The sequence below is a fragment of the Periplaneta americana genome, chromosome 9 (assembly GCF_040183065.1).
Source record: "Periplaneta americana isolate PAMFEO1 chromosome 9, P.americana_PAMFEO1_priV1, whole genome shotgun sequence".
Lineage (NCBI taxonomy): Eukaryota > Metazoa > Arthropoda > Insecta > Blattodea > Blattidae > Periplaneta > Periplaneta americana.
In genome coordinates, this window is record NC_091125.1 from 62,210,397 (window position 1) to 62,235,898 (window position 25,502).

The 25,502-nt window shown below is 35.2% G+C and overlaps 1 protein-coding gene across 3 annotated transcripts in view; it reads right to left on the reverse strand.

The window, feature by feature from the left end:
• Positions 1-5,449: 5,449 nt before the first annotated feature.
• LOC138706003 (sorting nexin-14-like) overlaps positions 5,450-25,502 on the reverse strand; it is a 51,845-nt gene continuing 31,792 nt past the window's right edge. For 2 of the 3 annotated variants that reach the window (XM_069834874.1, XM_069834872.1), the window contains 7 exons: positions 23,642-23,798; positions 21,209-21,378; positions 16,781-17,037; positions 12,875-13,059; positions 11,453-11,617; positions 7,339-7,523; positions 5,450-5,711 (listed from right to left, as the gene is read on the reverse strand). In XM_069834874.1, the coding sequence (XP_069690975.1) occupies positions 5,634-5,711; positions 7,339-7,523; positions 11,453-11,617; positions 12,875-13,059; positions 16,781-17,037; positions 21,209-21,378; positions 23,642-23,798 (1,197 nt within the window). In that variant the 3' untranslated portion in view covers positions 5,450-5,633. The remainder of the gene's footprint in view (positions 5,712-7,338; positions 7,524-11,452; positions 11,618-12,874; positions 13,060-16,780; positions 17,038-21,208; positions 21,379-23,641; positions 23,799-25,502) is intronic. The other variant, XM_069834873.1, reaches the window with a different exon arrangement.

Consider the following 25,502-nt stretch of genomic DNA (forward strand, 5'->3'; position numbering starts at 1 on the left):
AACTAAAACCTTATGCATCCCTCGCGTTTATTGTACAGCTCGTCCTCTTCCACATGTTACCTGCACTTTCTTTACATTTTCACTGTGCCTAAACAAGACGCTCTACTGTATTTGGTAACGTGTACAAGTGCAATGTCAAAACACCAGTCGTATTTGCATTCACCATTGACATCCTGTGATGTTGAACAGTCGTTCTCAAAATATAAAAACTGTTTGAGTGATCACCGCAGGACGTTTCAGTTCGCAAATCTTCGGGTGTATTTTGTTGTTCATTGTAATGCCGGCAACGAAACCGAAGATGATGGAACCTTGCATGTATAAGGTATGTATTTTATTTTCAATCATAACCAGACTGTACTACCTTAGTTTATGTCCGGAGTGTGTGCCCAGTACCGAGTGTGTAAAAGCTATAGTCAATGCTTGCGTACATTGACTGCTATAGTATCCCAGTTCCACACTCTACTAATAACAAAAGACTACCAAACCTGAACAAATGAAACCTATATTATTTTATTTATTTATTAACAGGGACATGTATGGTACATAAGTGTCAGCCTGTAAAGGCTTTTACTTTAACAGAGATTGTTAACAAACAGGAACATTTAAATTTTCAAGGAGGTGATCAATCATGATGGTAGTTGTGATTTTATGCAGTTGTTGCCAGGGCTCTTATCAGAGGATTAGAGTGGTACAGCAAGTCTTTATGAAAGTTTTCTGTAAATTTCTGTATGATGTCGTGGAATCATTCTATTTCAAGCATGTTTTGTAGTTGTAGATTGGTGGTTCTACAGTCTGCATCAGTGATGGTTAGAGATACTTTTCTCTGTATAGCATGAAGACTTGCGATAATTTGGAATTTTGTGTTGCTCCAGATTTCGCAACCACAGGGACAGCTTTAGGGGTAGTACCCTCGTGCCATGGCACTGCCTAAATAAAATATAATTAAATCTTATTTTTAACTTACATTCAGAGTGCTATATCACAAATATTATAAAAAATATAGATTTATCATGGAGTGAATCCAGCAGAACATTGATTTGAACTACCGTGCCATGCTTTGTCAGAGTAACAATACTATTCGCCTACTCATGCACTGCTGTATGGCTTTACAATGTAATATCCTTGTCATTCGAGCCATTGCCAACTACCTCTGTATGGACATGCGCAGAAGGTTTTGTAATCTATTCGATGTACTTTCACGGTGGTGCAAAGAGCAAGGGGAAAGGTCTTATCCGTGCCAGTCAGTTGACAACTCGATTCGAGGTGGCAGCACTAAATAACGAATATTTGTTCCATGCCAGGGCTGACTTTCTTTCCAGCAAATACGTTATTGAAAAGAGCGCGAGCATAGGGAAAACAGTGTGGTATCTGGCATCATATAATTATGCACGTAATTGTGCTGTGTTGATGAGAAACAATAAATTATGAATAAAATATTTCATTATATAAGACACTTTCTTCATCATATGAAGATAAACAGAAGTAAATACATATGGAAATATTAATTCTAGATTTGAACATAAATATGTAAATAAAAGGTGCTAAAATGTTTATGCAAAAAACAAATAGATCTGTTGATGTGATATTAAAAATTCTTTCTTCTGTTTTTCTCGTGTTCTTTTTGAATGCATCTGGCATTAGTCTAAGAAAGGTATGATGGATTTAATTCACTTGTGGTAGCAAGATCCCCAATTTTAGGCAGAAAGTCATTCAACTCTTTGCTGAAAATTACAGGAAAATATAATTCAAGTATAGAACAGTTTAGAAAACTTCAAAGTTCCGTGAATTTACTATATTAATTTACTACTAGGTCTATTATTATTATTATTATTATTATTATTATTATCTATATATAATATTCACGATATAAAACATACATTATCGTTACTTTTCGTTTCTCACTTGAATGTTCTGGCACTATTCAGACAAAGAGGCTTCAGCCACCACTAGCGCAGCCATAGGTCATTTTAGATCTGATAACAGAAGTGTAGATATTTTTTTTCAAAAGAAGTCTGATGTATGGCGATTTCAACAATGAATATAGATCAATGAATCTAGCTAATGCTTTGTTAAGAGCTGCTTCAACATGGTGATGAAATCGAAGTTGTTTATCAAGTGTAATGCTGAGATTTTTGTCAGATTGTTTATAGTAGATACATTCGGAGAAGAGATTGAGGTGATCTGGTGTTTCTGACTTTCTTCTGGTAAAAATTATGACTTGAGTTTTATTTACATTTACTTTTATTCTCCAATTTCTTAAGCTTCCATTCGCTTCTCTGCCATCTATTGCTTTTGCCGCCATTGGACATACAATAATATTCAAAACAGGAATTCTTTGACTCATCTTTGCTTATGACACTAGTAAGAAGTTCTTAATATACACCATTACGAAATTATAGCCGTTTGTAATCATGGAGGGTTTCTGTGGGTATATTTATTTTTTGTTATTATTTATGATTGCTTTAACTGCCACATAAGAGACTGTATGGTATTTCTGAATTACGCTATTAGGACATCTTCTTGCACCTATTTTCAGGATTGAAATGGATGACAGAAGATAGACTGCTGAATGGGCATGGATGGATTCCAATGGGAAAAGGAAGAGGGGAAGACCAAAGTTGACATGAACACAAGGAATAATTAGAACACTGAAAGAAAGAGGATTGGAAGATGAGGCATGGGAGGATAAGTATGCCAATAATCCTTTTAAATTATAAGGAAGTAATATTTATACATACCTTTGTATTGTCACACTAATACCACTTTCCTTTGGAAACATTTTGCATAAAGACAACTAACGACTTTCACTTATGATCATACAACTGTCTGAACTGTGGTTTCCTAGGTCTGGAATATTACAAAATGCTTGAACGTGAGACTGATGACTGTCGATATCATGCAATTCTTCACTATCCAACAGAAAATACAACAATCTAAGGTCGAAATTATTGACAGTAAACGGTTAATATAAATAAGAACCATGATAACAGAATATAATCAATGCTCTGCTGTAGTTTTAATAATACTGATATTGCAGTAATAATATAATATGAAATAATAAATTAATTGAAAATGGTTTGGGAATCATGTCACTATCTGGAATGCAAATTTATTTTTGAAATACTACTGTAATGTACTTGATAATCTTACTTTATTGATGTCATGAGATTGGCTGTCTTTATCTTCACATGGAACAGCCATATTTCACAGTAAGTCGAAAAGTCTCTCTCACACACAATATGACATAAAAAGAAAATATTTACTAATAACAAGTCATGGTGAAACAGAACTCAAACACTGCTGAACTGGTGTCCAAGACAATGACCCTGTTCTAATTTTAAAATTTGAATTCCGTTCAACAGTGTGGCTGCCTTCCATTTTGTCCACATTCAATACTTCTGAACTGTGATCGACAGGAGTGAATGAGATTATACATTAATATGAATTTACCTCTTATTAAGTTATTACGATATCACGATTAATTTATAAGACTTATTCCAAACATGGTAAGTTGTATGATATTATAGAAAACTGAATAGCAAAGCTTGTATTCTGTTATACAACTTTCTGTAACATATTGAGCTAATCAACAGGTCTCGCTAATTTAACTGCATGTAGTTAGTGTGGAATTTCCATATTAGCCATTACAGACAAATTATAATAGTGATGATACTATTTAATGGTCTTCTCCCAAAAATTCTTGCTGGTTGGACGCAAGAAGTTAGTGTCTATGTGTATAATACGACTTCCAAAAGGACTACCTATTAGCTGGGAAATTCACTCAGCTAAAATAGTCTAAAGAGAAACAAGAATAATTTATTGTTAAAAGAAAATATTTCATTAAAACAAGTAAATTAAACAAGACATACGCTCAAATTTTGAAACTCACTGGTTATGATACAATGATATTATTTCTTTAAGTAGTTGAAAGTGCGATATTGCTTTAAGTTTCAGCCAGGTCTTCTCCAAAATATTCTTCCTACAACTGCTATTGATGTCCTGTTTTCGTTAAAAACTTGCATGTTTTAGGCAAGATGGAACCAAACTTTTTAAATCATAAACAGCATGGAAAGTATTCCAAAATCGAATTCATGGCCATGACTGCTCAGCAGCATATCAAGAATCGCAGTCCATTTCTTCAAGTTATACTGCAGTATGCTGACATTACTCACATGTCTGTCATGTTGGATGTGTTTTGAAGAAGTACCAGGGGAGATGAAAGTTATACCAAATTCAATTAAGGTTCATTAAGTATTAAAAGTCGATAAACCAGCATGTTTATCCAAATGCGTGATTTGGATTGCTTATTTGAATAAAGTGGATGGCAGTTCAGGGACAGCCTGTATATTATGTATTGCGAGTAATTTTACGGCTGTCGCCGTCTCCCGCTTCTCAACTTCCAGGTACTCCAGTTTTGCCAATCGCCCATTTGTAGATCCCTGCAGACCATATCCTCCTGAACCTCCTTGCTCCATTTTTTCATTGGCCTTCCTCTTCTCTTTTTTTCCGGGGGAGTCCAGTTGAAGACCTTATTAGGCCAGCGGTCGGCTGACATTCTCTGGAGATGCCCATACCATATCAGGAGTTTAGTTTCCACTGATTGTAAGATATCTCCTGATACCTGCATTATATTTCGGACATCCTGATTCCTAATGTGTCCATCCTCGAAATTTGACAACTACGGCGCCAGTAATCCATTTCTAGAGCCAACAATTTCTTCTTCATCCTGTCTCTCATTTCCCAAGATTCAGATCCATAGGTACATATACTTTCTATTATAGTTTTATATATACTTGTCTTAGTTTTCCTTGTTACCTTCTCATTCCACAAGAGTGTATTTAATTGTCTTATGGCCTGCCAGCCTGTATATAAAATCTATATAAAATCTCTATATAGATACATCACCAAAGTAATCTTATGTGAAGAAGAAAACTCAAGGATCTAAAAAAATTTCTACCTCGACTTCATTCCTCATTTCGACACTACATTAAAATTACACCAGGAAGCTACAAGACATATGGAGAACATACATAAATTTCCTGGACAACAAACTAGCTTACTACTTCCTGGACAACAAATTACTATCATCTCACCACCACAACCACTTCCACCACCACCACCACTACCCATTTCCTGTTTATATTCGTTGCAAATCTAAAATGATGCTCCAAGGATAACACCTAAGATGATAAACTTATCTACAGCTTCTGTGTGGAGCTCTTAGATGGATTATTTGGGTTAATAGTGAAATGAAGTATCTATGACTGGGGAGGAAGAATATGTCCATCTTAATGGAAAGCATCAACTGTTGTGATATAGAAAAGGAATGGCAAAGAACGGGAAACATAAACAGTTTTCTTCGAAATCACCAATTTTTTTAAGGAGAGAAATTTGAATGGAATTTCAGATGTAAAAGGAAAGATGGGAGAAAGATGTCACACTATAAAAATGTATGTAAAAAAAAGATATATTTATTATACAACAATTATATATATATATTCTAATAATATTGATAAATGCACCTATGAGATCATATGACTACATAAGCAACAATCAATATCACCAGGCTTATCACGAGATCTATTACCAGATTTACACTATTCTACTCGGCAACTATAAACATACCACTAATTTTACTGTGGTGATATTTCACCAGTTGCCAAGTCTGGATACAGTTCTGCTGCTAACACGTCCAACAACGTGTACACCAACTGAAAAAAAAAAAATAGAAAAATAAAGTATCTACTAAATACAATTTCAGTTGAAAATATTTTCACGTTTATACTGTATTTATACAATGTTTAAACATACAATCGGTAAAAAAAAAAAAAAAAAAAAAAATTGACAAAGAGAGAACAACTAACACATAACATGTTAAGAAATCTATTTCAAAAGCAGTAACAAGAGTCATGACAAAGCTCAGTTTACTATGTGCTACGTTCTGCGAAAACATTCGTTACAAGATTCATTTTCACTCCTTCCCTGTAATAGTTGTAGGTAGTTCGCCAAGTTACAGAATTTATTTCATATGCCCCAAATTTTTGGGTTCGAACCTATGCCATTTCTATCTTGTTAATCTCGAAATTTAAATTCTTTTCGCGTGCCAAGTTATGGTAAACATGTTAGTGAAACAACTCACAATGCCCCTCCCTTTTTTCCTCCTGATTTTGAGATGATGAATTCCTACACATGACGCAACAGTGACTCCACTTCTTTGTCTAAGATCCACATTTTTCAGATCAGTTTAAATCTATCAATTATCCCAATTAGCCTGTGCCCCTCTGATTGAACAGTAATGATCATAAATATTACCAGCAGAAATACATATATAAGTATTCTGTCCCAGGGCAGGTCTTTCACTGCAAACCCAGCATTCTTCAAATTTTTCCTATTTTCTGCCTTCCTCTTAGTTTCTGCATATGATCCATCAAGCAGAAATAATAATATGGAATTAAAAGTTCAACGAACAGTGTATGCGACTGTATTTTTGCTTTAATATTAGTTAAATTATTATTAATAATGAACACTTTTCATAAACAATTAAATTCGTTACGAAATTTAAAAGCAACCAATATCAACATTCAGTTTCAGTGATCGTTTTTTGTAATGAGCATCATTGTGGGTGTGTGTTTGTTAAGTGATCAGTGATTGTGATGTAATTATTGATAATTTTATTTATTTATTTATAGTTGCTATTAGGTCACGTCGCAACTTGCCTGTAGTTTTACTGTTAGACATGCTTGTTGCTGTTGTACTGTGTCTATTATTCTGTGGTAATTGGAGTTCTATCTGGCATTATTTCATTGAAAATTAATTACATTCAGTTGAAGAACACTATGGAAAAACTTCGAATGGATTGGTCGGCACACTTAACACACTTGAATGTGACGCATGTACTGCTAATCCAAATGCCATTTAACAATTTTAACAATTGAAATAGCAGCGTGAGAAGATAATGGCATGCACTACCACCTTAAGAGTTGCGTGGAAGGAAAATCGAGCAATGTTGCCAATTTAATTTCGAATAAGCAACACATCCGTATTTTTTATTTGTATATTACAGAAAAAAGTGTGCGGGTATTCGAGAAAATATAGTACCTGTATTATATATATGTATCATACTGGAAATGTCCAGAAATATAACAAATACTTCAAAATATAACAAATTCAAGTACTGGTGATTGAACTTGTAGATGTCTGTAATTCAACAAACTTCTGATACACCAAAAAACTGCATAATAACTTCCCTTCTTATTTCTTCATATCCTATGCTCTTTACTTACATTCTAGGTTTGTTGAGTGAACTGAGAATTTTTAAGGAATCAAGTTGACTGTCACCTGTTTGTTGAGTGCAGGAGACTGCAGTGCGCTGAAGAGAGTGAGTAGGCCAGCTTGGTATGCTGGGCCAGCCCAGCGAGCTATGTAATTAGGAACCAACGTCTGCAACTGTGCCAGTGCTCGAGCCGCCCGCAACTCCAACTCTGCTGGAGAAGGAGACCCTGTCTTGGGCTGAAATACTGCTCCTATACAAACGGGCATCAACATGAACATATTTATTACATATACTGAAACTTTCACTGAAGAAAGACTATTCTTGTTCTAACATCAAAAGAAAAAAAAAATGAAGTGTGTCAACAGACAGTATAAACACTTTCATTATATGTTTTATGCAATAATCAAAATAATAACGGTCTTACTAATAAAAACTCTATATACATACGTTTAACTCTCTTATATTTATACAATGAGTAGCTCGTTTATAAGTCGTGTGTAAATTCCTTACTAATAATCACTACATACATCGTGTATAACAGTATAACTGTTACACAGCTACATCATAATTTCGTCATTACTTCATTACGAAAGGTAATAGAATATCTGAGATTCTCTATTGCATTTGGTAGAGCGCTCTAGTCTGCCATGTTAAGAATCGATAGTACAACTGGCTCTAATCGATTACCACACTATATTTCAGTCAAAGAGTATAAGCTACAGCAATAATATTCTACTTATTTCGTGCTCTTTGGTGTGTTCTTCTGTGGTTACAAGGCATCCAACATCATAAAATGACAGTCGATATGAACAGCTGTTAGAGGGGCAGCCAGTTTTTCTCTATATACAACGCTTAAACAAGGGGTTTCTTATATATATAACTACCATACTGCAAAGCAATTCCCATTGTATAGTTACAGATTGTTTATACATCCATCGCTTATGCATGGTTTATTAATAACGTTTTCTGTCTCATATAAAAACTATATACGGTTTATTAGTAAGACCGTAAGTGTATTAGAATTACACATTATCACATTCATACAGACTCTCCTTCAGTTTACAAAGTCATAAACTTCCTTCTTCAGCTGCTCTAATTCATACTCCACGGACCTCCTGACTCAAACTTCACCTCAACCAATAACCAATTTGTAATGTGACCAGCAAGCAAGACTTGACAAATTTTGCCTATTAACCAGTAACAAAATAACAATACAGAGTGACTCATTTGGGTACAAAATCAAACCCAATGAAATGATGGCATGAATAAATCTGTTTAAAAGCACTTGTGAATTGCCAGGCACTTTCTGCTGAATCATTTCCTGTGCATTTCAAACACAACAGGTGAGCCATATGCAAAAAATAATTCGCTATATCTTCCACTAGCAGGACCGGTGTATTATCACTTTACTACTCCTTAAAACTAACGTGTTAATGGCTCAGACCCATGTACATACAAGTGACCACTTGGATTCCAGTTCATACTGTGACTCCAATATTCCCTATTACTGATTCTGTATGCAAACCCTGCATATGGTAGGGGAAAGTCAACAGACATACTTTAAGGTGGGAATCTAGCATAATTATTATTGTTTGTATGTGGAACACCTATAATGGATTTGAGGGAGGTGAGATAGGATGGCAGGGACTGCATTAATCTTGATCAGGATAGGAACTGATGGCAGGCTTATGTGAGGGCAGCAATGAATCTCCAGATTCCTTAAAAGACATTTGTAAGTAATGTGGCACACCTATAGTTGACAGCAGCAGCAGAAGCAGCACGACAGGATGAAAATAGGTATCAAAACACAGCTCTTACTTCTGACTGAGGTTCTGGCTAATATGGGTGTGTACATCTACTGTATTATATTATCAGACAGTACATCTTCTTTGACAATATGTGTTAGAGAAAGAACAACTGTTAGTATACATCTTAAGTCTGATTAGTCCATATGTTACTAGTCATCGATGTATGCAATGGCAAGACAGAAAGGAATGGCCATTCAACCCCATTATCTCCTGGCTTAGTTGCCTCACGAACGATGCCTCATTGGCGTGACTTATAAGGTTCCAACCTGTCTTTGGATAGTTGACTAAATAACAACATGGCTCACTCTTAAATGAATAATCATCATCATCACCATCCAATTGAAGCACTAGACCTAGTGATCTGTTGCGATCTCACTGGTCTCATGCCATCTTTTTAATGGTCTTCCAACAAATCGTTGTCCAGAAGGGGGATAATGTAGCACTGCCTTTGGCCATCTTTCTGTTGGCATTCTCTCAACATGCTGTTTGCAATTAAGTCTACAGATTTGAAGAAAATTTAATATAGGTTGGACGTTCAATTCTTCCAAAATTTCTGTATTTCGTTTTGTATCCCACAGTGTGTATCGTGCTATTTTCCTCATGAATTTCATTTCATTGATAGTTGTATGTTGAACATCTTTTTTGTCAGAGTCCAGACTTCTGATCCATAGACTAAAGTAGGTCGTGCTAAAATTTTGTACATTTTTAATCTTGTATTTTAAATGTACATGACAAATTAATATAATATAGCCTGAGTGCAGAAGTGGGATTACATGTATATGATGTGATTTCAAATAAGATATAGTATAAGAACAAATATATGAGAACATATCATGCGCCAGAAGCCAAAAGGAAATAAGTGCCAAAACATGGACTTCTAATTCATATATAGTATTTTATGCTTTTTTTTGTTGGTAATCCCGAACTGCAGGGATGGATAGTTGCATATTTTTCGATATTCGAAGGAATTAAGTCATAAAGCTGTGTGCAAAGTAGAACATTCATCTTGTTGTGTATATCAATTCTCGATGCCCGTGCATCCTACTTTAAACGGTTCAAACCTACCCGCGCAAACGAGAGTCACTGCTTTCTCTCTCTCAGAAAGCAGGTTGGCTCGCTTTTTTTCCCTCTTGTGAGGGAGAAAGCAAAGATCGCGCGGCAACGAGTCACGTTTGCAGTAGAAATACCCCCAGGCACTGTGACGTCAACGGCGTCCTCAACCACCATTGTTCCGAGGGGTATAAATATAGCTTGGACACAAGGCCAGGCCACTCGTTCGCCAGATTGCAAAGAGGTAGCTCTAATGCGTCCTCCGTCACTGGCAGCAGTCTTCCAACCGGGCCTACATCATGGTTGTCTTTTGTTCGGACGTGCCTACACATGGCCACCACTCCGGGAACAGGGAGCCAAGCTGCGCCCCTGTCTCTTGTATTCTTTCTTACACCAGCCGAATCTTCCTCACTTCTTACGTATCCTAAACTTATGTTATTCTCATCTCGTTACTAGTCTCATCACCACCTCCAACCCACCCACTTCTCTTCCTGACTTCGACTTCCCACTTATCCCGGCTTGTTCGATAAACCACAGTCCTCTCCTGAAAACCCCTCCTCTAGTGTCGGTAAGTCGCATAGTTCGCTGTGTTGATCCTCCGAACACTAGAGGCCACTAAACCCCCCCCCCCCCCCCAGTGTCAGTAAGTCGCATAGTACGCTGTGTTGATCCTCCGAACGCTAGAGGCCACCATTCCTCCCCCTCTTGGAGTCGGTAAGTCGCATAGTGCGCTGTGTTGATCCTCCGAATCCAAAGGGATGTGTTCTCGAACGTCGATAAGTCGCACAGTACGCTGTGTTTGATCCTTCGACCTAGAGAATCAACCATCATCCCGATTCCATCTCTCTCGTTATCCTGCCCACCCCACAACACACATGAAAACAAGCCGATTTTCCCCAGGCACTCCTGTTACCCCTACCTCCCTCTCATTCAAGTCGTACTTTACTATCACGCATCATAACTCTCCTCGCATCGAAGCCTCAGGACGAATTTCTAAACTATCAATTTCTATCATGACTCTCCCGTTACCACTATCACAGAACTAGGAGGGAACCACAGTTACACTTTCACTGTTATTTCTGTAATAAACAAATGTTACTTTAAAAACAGTCTTTCTTTTAAACTTCACCACAGTTTCTTATCATCACCCCATCCACAAGCGACAGCCATTTTGTCACGTCACTCCCGTATCTCCTCCCCACCTCGACAACACGTCGGAGAAGAACCAGCATACGACAATCTCACCATTTCTCAAAATGAAGATTTTGGACTTACTTCCATCAGGCTTCTGAGGTAAGATATCGTCTAATATGTGCATTACCTTGAAGAAGTTTAATAAGATGAGCAAGTCTCGGAGCAATCAGAAGTTTTCTTAATTTTCGATCCAAGTAGAAACTGCAAAGTGCGTTTACAGTATTATGTGCTACCACTCTTACAGCCATTGCTACTCTTACAACAGTCTGTGGGGCTCCAAATACTCGAACAGCTGCAACATACGAAATAAACAGTACAACTACAAGTGACACAAATTGTATTGTAACACTTTTTATGCCATAACTAAGATAACCACTGTTTTATATAAATTGTAAAAACTAAATTTCCTCATATTCCTTTCTGTTTGCCAGTTCACAAGTCATATTTCTTATCTGATTTCCCTTAATGTCCGCATAATTTGAAACAAAACAGTTCTCATTTATTACAACTACTGATTGGATCTATCTGTATTATTTAGAGAGAGAGCATGTGATGATCCTTTGACCAAACAGGAATGTAGCAAATATTCATGACAAACTATGGCACCATTTGTACTGCTTACTTTGTCTGCTACACAAGTGACTTTGCACTTAATCACTTCATCTTCTATGTTTTAAACAGTTATGCATATGTTGTCATAATTCATGAACTTCTTACACTCCAAAACAAATGTCCAGAGAATTTAATTTCAGGTATGATTCTGCACATAAAAATTGTTGCTTTCAACCGAATATATAAATTATTCCATTTTATAAAAATGGTAAGGAAGGATGTCTACAATATTGCTTGTATCCTTCTGCAACCTCGAACATAGATGGCCAGCACTATACCAACTATGCTACCGAGGGCGACCATAACTGTTGATGAATGTAGAATTGATTTAGTATGTACTAAAGATTTCAAAGTGTTCCGTTTTTCTGCTGGTCAGTGTATATCACATCCTTAAGGAATGTACAACTGAACTCCCTGATATGGAAAATAAAATGTCAGAAGACATGGAGACCATCTTAAACAACAGTAACTTTTGGAAACTTGCCCAACACATAATAGGAGACATCATACTACTGGTTTAGAAGTTGAACTCATATAGCAAAGAAAAAAAAAAAGAAGATATCTTGGTTGGTGTTACCTTCGTAAACTATTTTCTTTATTAACTTGACTTTTCTCCAGATATAATATGATGCAATTTGAGATAATTTTACAATTCACAATGAGGTATTGATAGAACTCAAAAAATGTCATTTAAAACTCGAAATTTTTACTGAATCAAAGTCCATCACTTGCTTTAAGTCTCAAGCAACCTGCGACGTGTGCAAGAAAAATTGCCAGTGACTTTATTTCTCAAGAAGATTTTGAAGTGTTTATTGTCTTTCTGTTTAACATAAGCCTACTGTCCTAGTCCTAAAAACAGTATATGATTTGTTATTACATTTAGTGAAAACAGACTAAAGCATTATCATAATGTAAGTGCTATAACAAATACCCTTACCAAGATATAAAAGGCAGTCAAACACTCCTTGAACTGGCATGCTACAACTAGAAGGTGACCTGCTGGTTGACAGGGCGAACAGAGGCTGATTACTTTCTATTCCAAAATTATTCCGGAACACTGTTTTGGTGAGACTTCGAACTCGTCTTGGAGCCTCCACACTCAGATCTCTCCATTCATACTTGCTGCAAAAATAATTGCTGAATAATAACTATGTCATCTGAGGTACAAAATGAGATGAAAGATAAATATATACACAGGGTGAACCGTAAGTGATATCATTAATTTCAGGGAGTTATTCTTTGAGATATTTCAAACGAAAATGTTTAATACAATGTTGCTCGTTTTTGTTTCCTTTTCGATAAAAAAAACTGTTTTATATGCAACATTTCATAGCGTGTTTTGGGGTAGGCATTGAATTAATTCCCGATATGCTCAGTCAATTTAAGAGAGCAATATGATATGATAATAAATGATAGACAGAATTTTAGTTTTGTTCTTCAAATGTGTAGAAATGTTATCTGAACATATGAAACTTTCCTTTCTGCAAAGGAACCAGTAAAAGACATGACAGCTGAAGATGATGACAAAGCCCCATAGTATACAGATGATAAATATGACGATACCAGATCTTACAAGACAAGAGACAAACCCCGAGCTACTGTAATAATTTCTCTTTCTGTTATTTGCAGATCTATTCATGACAGTTTCTTCTGATAAATTAAACAAATAAATTATTAATTCCTTTTAATCTGTATTTGTTGTAAGTCACTGGAATTAAGGCAAAAGCTCAATTATTATTTGCTGACTGTTAAGTTATTTTACATTACATTAAAAATGTTTCAAATGAATTGTCTATATCATATATTATGATGCAAGTACCTATGCAGACGCATAATAGACCAGTTTTTAAGCAAGTCAATGTTCTTTCCGTGTCCTTACTGTACAGTCTACTATAGACAATGTCTTTCATTCATAAGAATAAAAAGAAGTTTACACTTATTTCTAACACTCACAGTCACAATACAAGAACTTTCACTCAAATTCATTTGAGGGTAGGTATGACTGAATTTTTGAACTTCTATCATTTTAAAGTTATGAAATTTTCATTACATGTTAATGCACTTCTCAATACATGTACGAAATTTGGACTATGTAGGTTTATTGGTTCTCAAGTTATTAGCATTTATTATGTCTCAATTACTATTCACTATAGTAAGTTCCTTGTATAAAAGTTTTAATACATTAAGCTGAAATACGCAAATATATTTCACATGTATATAAACAAAAGTTGTTCTGAAAAAAAAAAATTTAATTCTTGTTCATATTTATGACATTTCCAGAAATGTTCAACTGATTCGGATAACTGTATTACAAGGATCATTTTATACACAGCAAAATTATGAAAAATAAAAAACAGTGGGAGGCATGTACCCAATCTTTAAATATAATATGCATACCAATTAACAATTAAATGTCTGCTGGAAATGTTTCTCTTAATGATAACAATGTTAATAATATAATTAAAATTATGAATCTTGCAATATCTTTAATTGTAATGAATGCACCTGTGCACATTAGTGTGTTGGACATTGTGCCACTGTCACACATCTGTGACACAGTGTATGAGGGTTGGCCACTAAAGGGAAACTAAGAGGTGGAGCTTAAACTGAGAGGATTCAATCCGGCATCGGAATTGGAATCCAGTGTGGCTTAGTGGATAGAGCATCTGCATGTAGAGCTGAAAACCCGGGTTCGAATCCTAATGCCGAAGAGAATTTTTCTCTGCTCCACCGATCCTTACTCATATGATAACACAGAATTCCTGCACGGAAATAGCATATGTACTTTGGTACATCGCAATAATATTTAATTGTAAAGTATGTATTAATTTTGTCAATATTTCTATTTAATCCAATTGGATTATTAAAAAAGAGCAGAACAGGTAAATTGGTAACATTTTCTAATAGAGAAGGAAATGGACTTACGTTAATGGAGAAAATTAAACATAATAATTTTGTTGTCCAAATTCCTCAAATTTCAGTCATAATTACCCTTAAACCAGCATAGGTTAAGCAAAAGCATTAAAGAATACATCATATCAAAGAGAAACTATACCTATCTATCTACTTACTATTTAACATGGCTACGAACTAACCATGTGAACTGCCTACACAGATTTCTACAATCTAGTGTACAAATTTTCAGAATACTGTGTTACAATGATTGTGTAACACACCTTGCAATGGTCCTGAGTCTCTTTCATGCAAATGGATAGACAAATTTAACAAACAATATGAATTTTTTTGTATATTTAATATATTGTATATAGGCTATATAACAGACCGAAAAAAGAATGTCATGTAGTCATACATACTTTCGACATAATAAACTTTGTCTGCTATCTTTACAGGTTGTTATTGCAGAATTATTGAAGACAACCTATGGCATTTATGTCAGTTCTTGATTTATCTCAGAACGTCTATCACTACATTATTTTGTCTCAAATAATAGATGAAAATCTATTAATGCTATAAAATTTTAGTTTGACATGTTTTTGTAAAAATAATAATAATTTTCAAATGAACATTTCAAAGATATATTATAATTTTGTACATAGGTATTTGTAATTAATGGTGACTATTCATCAAGATAAAAATGATTAGCTCCTTTATTGAGTAATAGTCATTTTGTGTTCTTGTGCTTAAGAATAAATGGTCTTTTAAGGATGCAAATTGAATAAAATTGAGTTGTCTGCACAGAACATGCTAATGATCACTGTTTTTTATATGAGAAAAACTGAACTGTATTACTGTAATAATCTCAAAATAATTTCCGTAGTATACAAATCTTTTTTTCTACACTTCATACAATGAGAAACTAAAAAGAGACACTAATCTCAATGTCAACCCTACAAAATGAAGTTTTAAAATGACAACAGCTACCACACAATTTGATAGCATATTGAGTCTACTTAACACTGACATTAATTACACATGTACAAATACATCTTCACATGGAACATTCACTATTTCGAAAGATTACATTACATGCAAAATATATGGATAAAACAGAAACATTTCTTTTGATTTCAAAAGTTTGTTTAAAGTCATGCACTAACCAACCACATTTATTTAAATTTCAAATACCTGACGCTACCCAAAAAGCAGCATTTGTTGAAATAAAAACAGCAGGTAAACAATTTTATAATTTTTTTCGCACATTAACTGTGAATATGATTATCGTTTTTTTAAAAGTACATTTGAATACGAACAACTACTGTGAAGGGGTCAAACTTCTAGCAATTTCATAATGCCTAACTTGTGGAGGGAGTCAATGAAGGTCCTCAAAAATGACAGATGTCATCATTATTAATGATTTCAAGAAGTATGTTATAAATATTATGCAAAAGTAACACTCTGTAATGAGTACCGAATATCCATTACATTACAATCACAGAATTTTGTTGAATTTCTTCAGCTGAATAAATATGAACTAGGAAAAAAATATCAAAGTCATTGAATGAAACAATTATTATCTGAACTTGTAATTACCAACAATGATTACTTAAAGACAACAACTGAGAATAGTTATCATGAATGAGTGAGTAAACAAATTTGGCAAAGTGGTTGCCATTGATATGAGATTCACAAGTTCTTAAGGGCGACATAAGCCCTTAGCATGATTTCCTTCAAAATGAAAATTAAATATCTGAGAGGACAAAAGAGGAAAGTCTATTTATTTATTTCGCATATCAAAAGTTACTCCAACTTCCCTGTACTATTCCATTACTGGAGATAATGAATTTCCCCTTAAAAGGACTCTGTCATCAGAAAATTGATAATCGTAGAAGTCCAATAAATATGGCACAATGACAAAAAGCAATTGCATACACTAAATACAAACCTGGGTTTTGTCTTGCTTCCTTCAGTTGAGGCCACAAATGCATTGAGGAATGTATCAAGATGCTGTCCCCTTTCTTTTCGAAGACGAAGTGGAACAGAGCGTCTAATCATGCGACCCAAACCCTCAGGCATGGCACCAGCAATGCCTCCAGGACCAGGTGGAACAAACTCTCCAGGAGATCGCAAGAATGAATATAGAAGATCACTTCCACGAAGATTAGGCTTCTGCAGGAGACGCTGAAGGAATTCTTCAAACACCTGTATTTGAAAAGAACAAAGAAGTGAGAAGCTTATGAATCTATTCCTCTCCTCACTATTAGAGAACAAAATGGCATATCTTACAAATATTGGTAAAATCACTTTTATTATTCAGTATTCACGACATTACTAAATGTTGTAATAAAATTGTCCAGGATAGCTATAATTATCAAAGCACTTAATGTAATGCTCACAAACGTGCGAAATTCTATGCTCTACCAACTAGAATCGTGTGGGATGATATAAAATATCTCGAACAGTTGATGTTCAACATGTAGGATTCATTCATTCATAGTGTTCTACTACAGGGCAGGTCTTTCACTGCAAATCTAGCATTTTTCCAATGTTTCCTATTTTCCACCTTCCTCTTAGTCCCCCATATGATCCATGTATCTTAATGTTGTCAATCATCTGATATCTTCTTCTGCCCCGAACTTTTCTTTGATTCACCATTCCTCCCAATCCATCTTTCAGAACGCAGTTTCTTCTCAGCCAATGACCCAACCAATTTCTTTTTTTCTTCCGAAGTTAATAACAATAAACGAAATCATTATATTCTACAGGGTGTATCTAAATTGGTGTCAAATATTTCGGGGACGTGTTCCTAACATCAAAACAATTAAAAAAGTTAATTAGAACATGGGTCTGAAAACCATTCGTTAGGGAGTTATTAAAGGATTTGTCCCTTCATTGACCGCTGATTGGTGGTTTTTTATTTGTTTGTATTTTGTAGAGCAAAGAAATCAGAAGAAAATGTATTCTGTGAGTGAACAGAACGAAATGATTTGCATCATTTAATTGAAGATGTGCTTCTGGACGTCATCCAACGACTGTGTTTTAACATGATGCTGCTCCAGCTCATTTCAGTCTGATAGTTCGTAATTTTTTTAATGATCGATTTCCCCAAAGATGTATTGGTCGAAGGGGATTCATTGCATGGCGTGCTCGATCGCCTGATTTGAATCCAATGGATTTCTTCGTTGGAGACATTTAAAGTCCCTGGTTTATGTGACTCCTGTACTTAATGTTGATATTCTGAGAGCGTATCCAAACTGGATTTCACAAAATACGAAACACTCCAGGAATTTTCAACAGAGTATGCCAGAGCATGTAACGCAGATTTAGGGGACACATCGAAGCAGAAGAAAGCCACTTCGAGCAATTTTTGTAACATTAAATTTTGTCTTGTAACTCTGAAATAAATTATTTTGAGACCAATGTTCATATGAACTTTTTGTAATGTTTTGGTGTTAGGGACACGTCCCCGAAATATTTGACACCAATTTAGATACACCCTGTATATCACTGTATTCTATATGCAATGAATTGTAAAACTGAAACTTACTGATTGGTATTAGGCAATAAATGATTTCAGATTTAGAAATCAGTGTATCCACTTCAGCAAATGGTAACAGAATGATTATACTTCGTTCCATAATGTCTGACAGGTGACGCAAATACTGCTGGCAGAGAGAGAAAGAAGGATAACCGCAACTGAACCAATGGCAGAGGTCTCACTCCATGCTTATGTTGAAGTTTGAGGATTATCAGTAATAATATTCCATTCACTTCTGTTGTTTACATTACGAAAATCTGACAATTTTTAGTCACCTTCTATGGTCTTGCTTAAGTTCCCTGCCACTTTCTGAAAACTTTAGTGGACGTACAGCAAACCTAATAAATTTTCCGATAATGAACTTTAATAAGAGTTTTATGATATAACTATATATTCTAACGAAATGTCTCAAGATTATTTTTAATAAATTATTTAATAATGCTATATCAAATGCAAAATTATCTAGTGTTGATAGAAGTGGCAATAGCAAGATGAGTCCGTGAATTTGCCACAGGATTATCTGACATTCGCCTTACAGTTGGGAATAACAATGGAAAAAAACACAATCAGGTAATCTATCCAAAGCTGATTAAAATCCTTATCCAAGTCCAGTCTCAGTGCACAAGTTCCACTTGTTACCCCTAAACCATGGTAGTAGTTATGAACAGATAGATATTAAAAAAAAATTCGAATACTGTGTATACCAATTATTTTTAGTCAAATTAAACAACAGAGCTTGTATATTACTTTGTATTTAAAAAATCAAATTTTGTTAAAAGATACAGTAAAATCTTATAACGCTATCCCATTCATTAAGCTCTTTTTATATGGTCCCTGGACCTTTCATACTGTTCTCCAACCAGGAGATCAATCGTGAAAGGAATGTGCTTACTATTGCCTCATCTATTGGAACGAAGTAGATAAATAATATTACCGTTATAACGCCGGTTTAAAAACCATGCGCTCTCCTGCATATGTTATTTCCTGTATGAAGAGATTAAAAGACCAGGAGATTAACTGTGATCTAATTTTGTAACTAGGGTAGTATCAATATGTCTGTATCAATGTTATGGTTTATGCTGTGAGAGCTAGCCAATAGAGATAAGAGTACCCAAGTGTGTGACCTTATGACATCTTATGACATCAACATTCTTTCACAGCATTACCCTCCTTCTTCTTATCTGGCAGAGACTTTCTCGTGGTTGGAGCACAGTATACAATCCTGCCTAATTTTACCTACTTGTAAAGCTTCAAAATCCCACTCGTACCGATTTTTTCGAATCGGAAATGAGTTAAAAATTCCGTATAAAATTGCGAAAATTTGATTTTGAAAACATGGTGAAAAAGTTGTTGTTGTTTTCTAATGCCAGGCGTTTGACAATAAAGTCATTTGACCTCTTGCACTCCAATATTTTTCAAAGATATTATCATGACCAGCCACTGAAGCACAGATTTTGAGGTGTTCCGAATCCATTTCTTGGTTTGAGTTGCACAATGGACAGTTAGGGGACTGATATATTCCAATTCTATGCAGGTGTTTGGCCAAACAATCATGGCCTGTTGCCAATCTAAATGCAGCTACAGACGATTTTCGTGGTAAATCGGGAATTAACTGTGGATTTTGATGCAGAGAGTTCCATTTTTTCCCTTGGGATTGTGTTATCAAATTTTGTTTGTTGAAGTCTAAGTATGTAGATTTAATAAATCTTTTTACAGAATAATACGTAGATTTAGTAACAGGTTTGTAAGTAGCAGTGCTGCCCTTCTTTGCTAAAGCATCCACATTCTCGTTTCCCAGGATTTCACAATGGGATGGTATCCATTGGAATACAATTCTTTTATTGAGTGATATTAATTGAGAGAGCATTTTAGTTATTTCTGCTGTTTGAGATGAAGGTGTGTGTTTAGAGACTATTGATAGAATAGCTGCTTTGGAGTCTGACAATATAACTGCATTCCTAAATTTATTGATGTGGCATAGAAGATTCCTGAGACTTTCACTTATTGCAATGATTTCTCCATCAAAACTTGTTGTTCCATACCCAAGAGATCTATAAAGTGAGAAGAGACAGCACGTAACACCTGCACCGGCACCTTGTTCTCTGGAGATCAAGGATCCGTCAGTGTATAAATGAAGCCAGTTTTGTTGAGGGTATCTAATATTAATTGTCTCTAAAGACAATTGTTTTAGTATTTCAGTGTTTACTTCTGATTTCAGTATTTCTTCTGTTAAATTTAGATTATATTCTATATTTAATAGAGTTAAAGGGTTTGGTTTAATTTGTAGGTTTTCTTTTAAATTCGGGATATTGATTTTCTGTTTTAATTCTTGAACAATGGATATGAAACTTTTTTGAAAACTTTTGGTGAAAAAGTATGTTGCTTTGACTGTATTGAGGGTCATTGCACCACGAGTGCAAGAAAGAAATTTCACCCTCTACCTGAAAAAAAACCCTCCAGTCTGCACTGTTGAAAGTTGCACTTACCGGTATTTTTCTTTGCATGAAAGGATTTTAACACTCAAAAATCTCCCTGTCAATACATTTCTTCCTTTCTTTAAAATTTAGTCATTCTTTGAATTCTGTGGAGCATGCAGTAAGTTTGATAGTGCAAAATGTCAAAGCAGAAATGTCTGTCTATAAGTAAAAAAATTACATTAATGTTGCTCATAGCGGTGTATCAAGTGAAGTTATCTGTAGTTCCTTGAACCATATAGAAAATGTTATCATTCATAATAGTAATACAAACACATGACAAACAACAATAAAAAAATTTTTCATACGAAATGAGCTCTCCTCATTATAAAATTAATACAATATCAAAGAATCTTAGTACCTGTCTTTTAGACTCCATAAACTCAATACCACGTGGACCAGAGAGGATGCGTTTGGGTGGCAACTGTGTATCAGGAAACTCTCCATGAAATTCAGTCAGTTTTGACTCCAACACGTAGAAGTCTTGGTAGCGACGATCAACTGTCCAATGATATGACTCTGGATCCTCTGCTACAAAAAACAAATCTCAGTATTATTTGAAATGTCACTTAGCTTTAACGAGCTGTATGCACTCACAAACTTATTCCAGCACTCCTTTTTTAGTTTAAAGGAAGGCTGAAATATGAATGATGTAGACCAAGATTATCTGCTCTTCGTCAGAAGAAGATAGATTACACAGGCCAAAAAAAAAATAAAATAAAATAAAAGTTTTCCTTGGAGTCTTGCTTTTTAGACCTGTTCTTGGGGTTATTTGATGTGCTGATTCAGAAAATGACATTGGCTAGGCCGTATCAGCTCTAGTTTCTTAGATATTGTTGAATTTATAAAATTATATAATATATATTATAATTCTGTTTTGTTACAAAATTATCTAATAACGTCTAGATGGTTTTCATGGAACCAAAAAATTATTTTGATGGCTTTGTTTTTTTATTGCTAATATCACAGAAATCAATTGAAATAATCATATCCTGATCTACCTTTAGCTATGAGATCTGTGCTGTACTCGCATCTTTTACTATTCCACCCTTCCATGAGTTACCACAGCTCTCAGAGGATGGATGTTATATGTCTGATATAGCACAAGGTAAAGAAAGTGGCGACAGCAACAGTGATTTTCAAACAGCTTCACATATGACTGCTTTGACCAGAACAAGTTGAGTGACCTGATTAGGGTCTAAATCTTTCTAAGGAGTCTTCTGAATAGCTCGCCTACAGACTAAAGGAAAAGAATGTACTTCAGCCTGGAATGAAAATTATATTTTATCGAAGGAGAGAAAGAGATCTTGCTGCCATTTTTTTTTTTAACTGAAGACAAAAACATAGTATTCTACAGCAACTTTGGAGGCCTTCTGAAGAAAATGGGTGTATCAGAATATACTTCAAGTGAATGGCTCCTTTTAATTGACAGTTCAAAGCGTAGTTTGAAATGTGTTCTTTTAAGTGACAACAAATAAGCCTCCATTCTAATCGGTCACTCCACCATGATGAAAGAAGAGTGCAACGCTTTATGTTTAGTGTTGGAAAAGATAAATTACCACGAGCATCTGTGCAGATTTGAAGATGGTTCATTTTCATTTTAGTCAACAGAGTGGCTAGACAGAATATCCTTACTTTCTATGCCTTTGGGATAGTAGGGTCAAACGTGCATTGGAAAGAAAGGATTAGCCTCCAAGGGAAGATATTGTGGTTGGGGAATACATTGTAATAAATGCATCTTTGATAGCACGAAACAGAATTATTCTTTCACCATTACACATAAAAATTAATTAAAGGGTGTGAATAAAGACGGTTTGTGTTTTGAATGCACAGCGCATAAATTGAATGGACTCACCATGGAAAAACTTAAGTACAAATTGTCGCTGGTCCACGATCAGGCAGCTCATAAATGATCCACATTTCATAGACTCAATTAATGAAATCTAATCTTTGCCTGGTCTTCATTTGTTCTTCTTGTAAGAACTTCCTTGGCAACAAGAAGGCAGGCAACTATACTAAATTAGTAGAGGATATGCTCTTTCATTTCAACAGGATTGGATGTAAAATGAGCATTAAAGTCCATTTTCTGCACATTCACTTAGATCGTTTGCAGAGAGCCTTCCCTGGTGACTTAAGGGATGAACAAGGTGAAAGATTTCACCAATACATAAAAACAATAGAAGGCAGAGACCAAGGAAGATGGGATTAACACATGATGGCAGATTACTGTTGGAACATTGTGTGATTGTCCTTGCAGATCCCACTCTCGGAATTCTTACACATGAGCCTCTTCTATGTCGAATGACTGGAATATGTGTATTATGAACTCGTGATTTTCGTTTCAAATAAGTAGATTTAGTGTGATGTGAGAGTGAGAACCGTGCAAAGAATATTGTTAGTGAAGGAAAGAGGGTTTGTTTGGTGTCATGTTTACAGTAATCAATGGCTAAGGTCATTATTGTCTTTTGATCATTTAAATTCTCTCCTGCGCTATTTGTATTGCACATGTGGCAATGTTGTACACTGCCTCGCTCTCTTTATCTGTATCTCTCGATGCAAACTCTAGCAGATGACTGCCTTCCCAATTGCCATAGACTCTAAAATCCTGTTACATTTTACAGTATCCGAGTTCTGCATTGGTAATGTGATGAAGTAGGGAGAAATGGAGGAAGAGATTTGAAAGTACTGAAAAGCATTACCATACACCACAAACTGAACTAGCTGGAATTGGTAATCATTTCTTCTGCAATGCTTTAGGCATTCAGATGACAGTGTTTCATACTTCTGTACCTACCTTCAGATTTCACATCAATACGCTGAACATCTATGTTAAACAATGGACATGATTTGTTTGTTGCATCTCGACGAACATCTACACATGGTATTGAGACTCTCCACGCACTCAGATCTCTGTTAGATTCCGAAGTGTCAGATAACTGAAGATCTTCAGCCTGAAAATAAAAGCACAAAATACATGTTAACCATTCCCAAAACAATTACTTCCATAGAGTTAAAGATTACTACGAAACAAAGTAGCAATAATTATTTTAATGGAAAAATAATAAAATAAAGAAACAAATTCAACTATGTTGGTATAATATATATAAATGAATACATCATTAAGGAAATAAATAATTTTAATTATTATGTATGTCGTTCAATACAAAAAATTGAAATTTAAATACAAATTGCTGAGCCATTTATACCCGAACCCACGCTTTCAGAAATCGAAATTGCGATAGAAAATCTGAAAAAGTACAAGTCTCCAGGTATCGATCAAATTCCAGCAGAATTAATACAAGAGGGTGGAAGTGCATTATATAGCGAAATTTATAAACTTGTACTTGCTATTTGGGAAAAGGAAATTGTACCAGAACAATGGAAGGAGTCCATAATTGTACCTATTTTTAAAAAGGGGGACAAAACCAACTGTGGTAACTTTCGAGGAATATCACTTTTGTTGACGTCGTACAAAATTTTGTCCAATATCCTTTTGAGAAGATTAACTCCATACGTAGATGAAATTATTGGGGATCACCAGTGCGGTTTTCGGCATAATAGATCGACTATTGATCAGATTTTTTGTATTCGACGATAATGGAGAAAAAATGGGAGTATAAGGGTACAGTACATCAGTTATTCATAGACTTCAAAAAGGCATATGACTCGGTTAAGAGGGAAGTATTATATGATATTCTTATTGAATTTGGTATTCCCAAGAAACTAGTTCGATTAATTAAAATGTGCCTCAGTGAAACATACAGCAGAGTCCGTATAGGTCAGTTTCTATCTAATGCTTTTCCAATTCACTGCGGGCTAAAGCAGGGAGATGCACTATCACCTTTACTTTTTAACTTCGCTTTAGAATATGCCATTAGGAAAGTTCAGGATAACAGGCAGGATTTGGAATTGAACGGGTTACATCAGCTTCTTGTCTATGCGGATGATGTGAATATGTTAGGAGAAAATACACAAACGATTAGGGAAAACACGGAAATTTTACTTGAAGCTAGTAAAGCGATCGGTTTGAAAGTAAATCCCGAAAAGACAAAGTATATGATTATGTATCGTGACCAGAATATTGTACGAAATGGAAATATAAAAATTGGAGATTTATCCTTCGAAGAGGTGGAAAAATTCAAATATCTTGGAGCAACAGTAACAAATATAAATGACACTCGGGAGGAAATTAAACGCAGAATAAATATGGGAAATGCGTGTTATTATTCGGTTGAGAAGCTCTTATCATCCAGTCTGCTGTCAAAAAATCTGAAAGTTAGAATTTATAAAACAGTTATATTACCGGTTCTTCTGTATGGTTGTGAAACTTGAACTCTCACTCTGTGAGAGGAACACAGGTTAAGGGTGTTTGAGAATAAGGTGCTTAGGAAAATATTTGGGGCTAAGCGGGATGAAGTTACAGGACAATGGAGAAAGTTACACAATGCAGAACTGCACGCATTGTATTCTTCACCTGACATAATTAGGAACATTAAATCCAGACGTCTGAGATGGGCAGGGCATGTAGCACGTATGGGCGAATCCAGAAATGCATATAGAGTGTTAGTTGGGAGAACGGAGGGAAAAAGACCTTTAGGGAGGCCGAGATGTAGATGGGAAGATAATATTAAAATGGATTTGAGGGAGGTGGGATA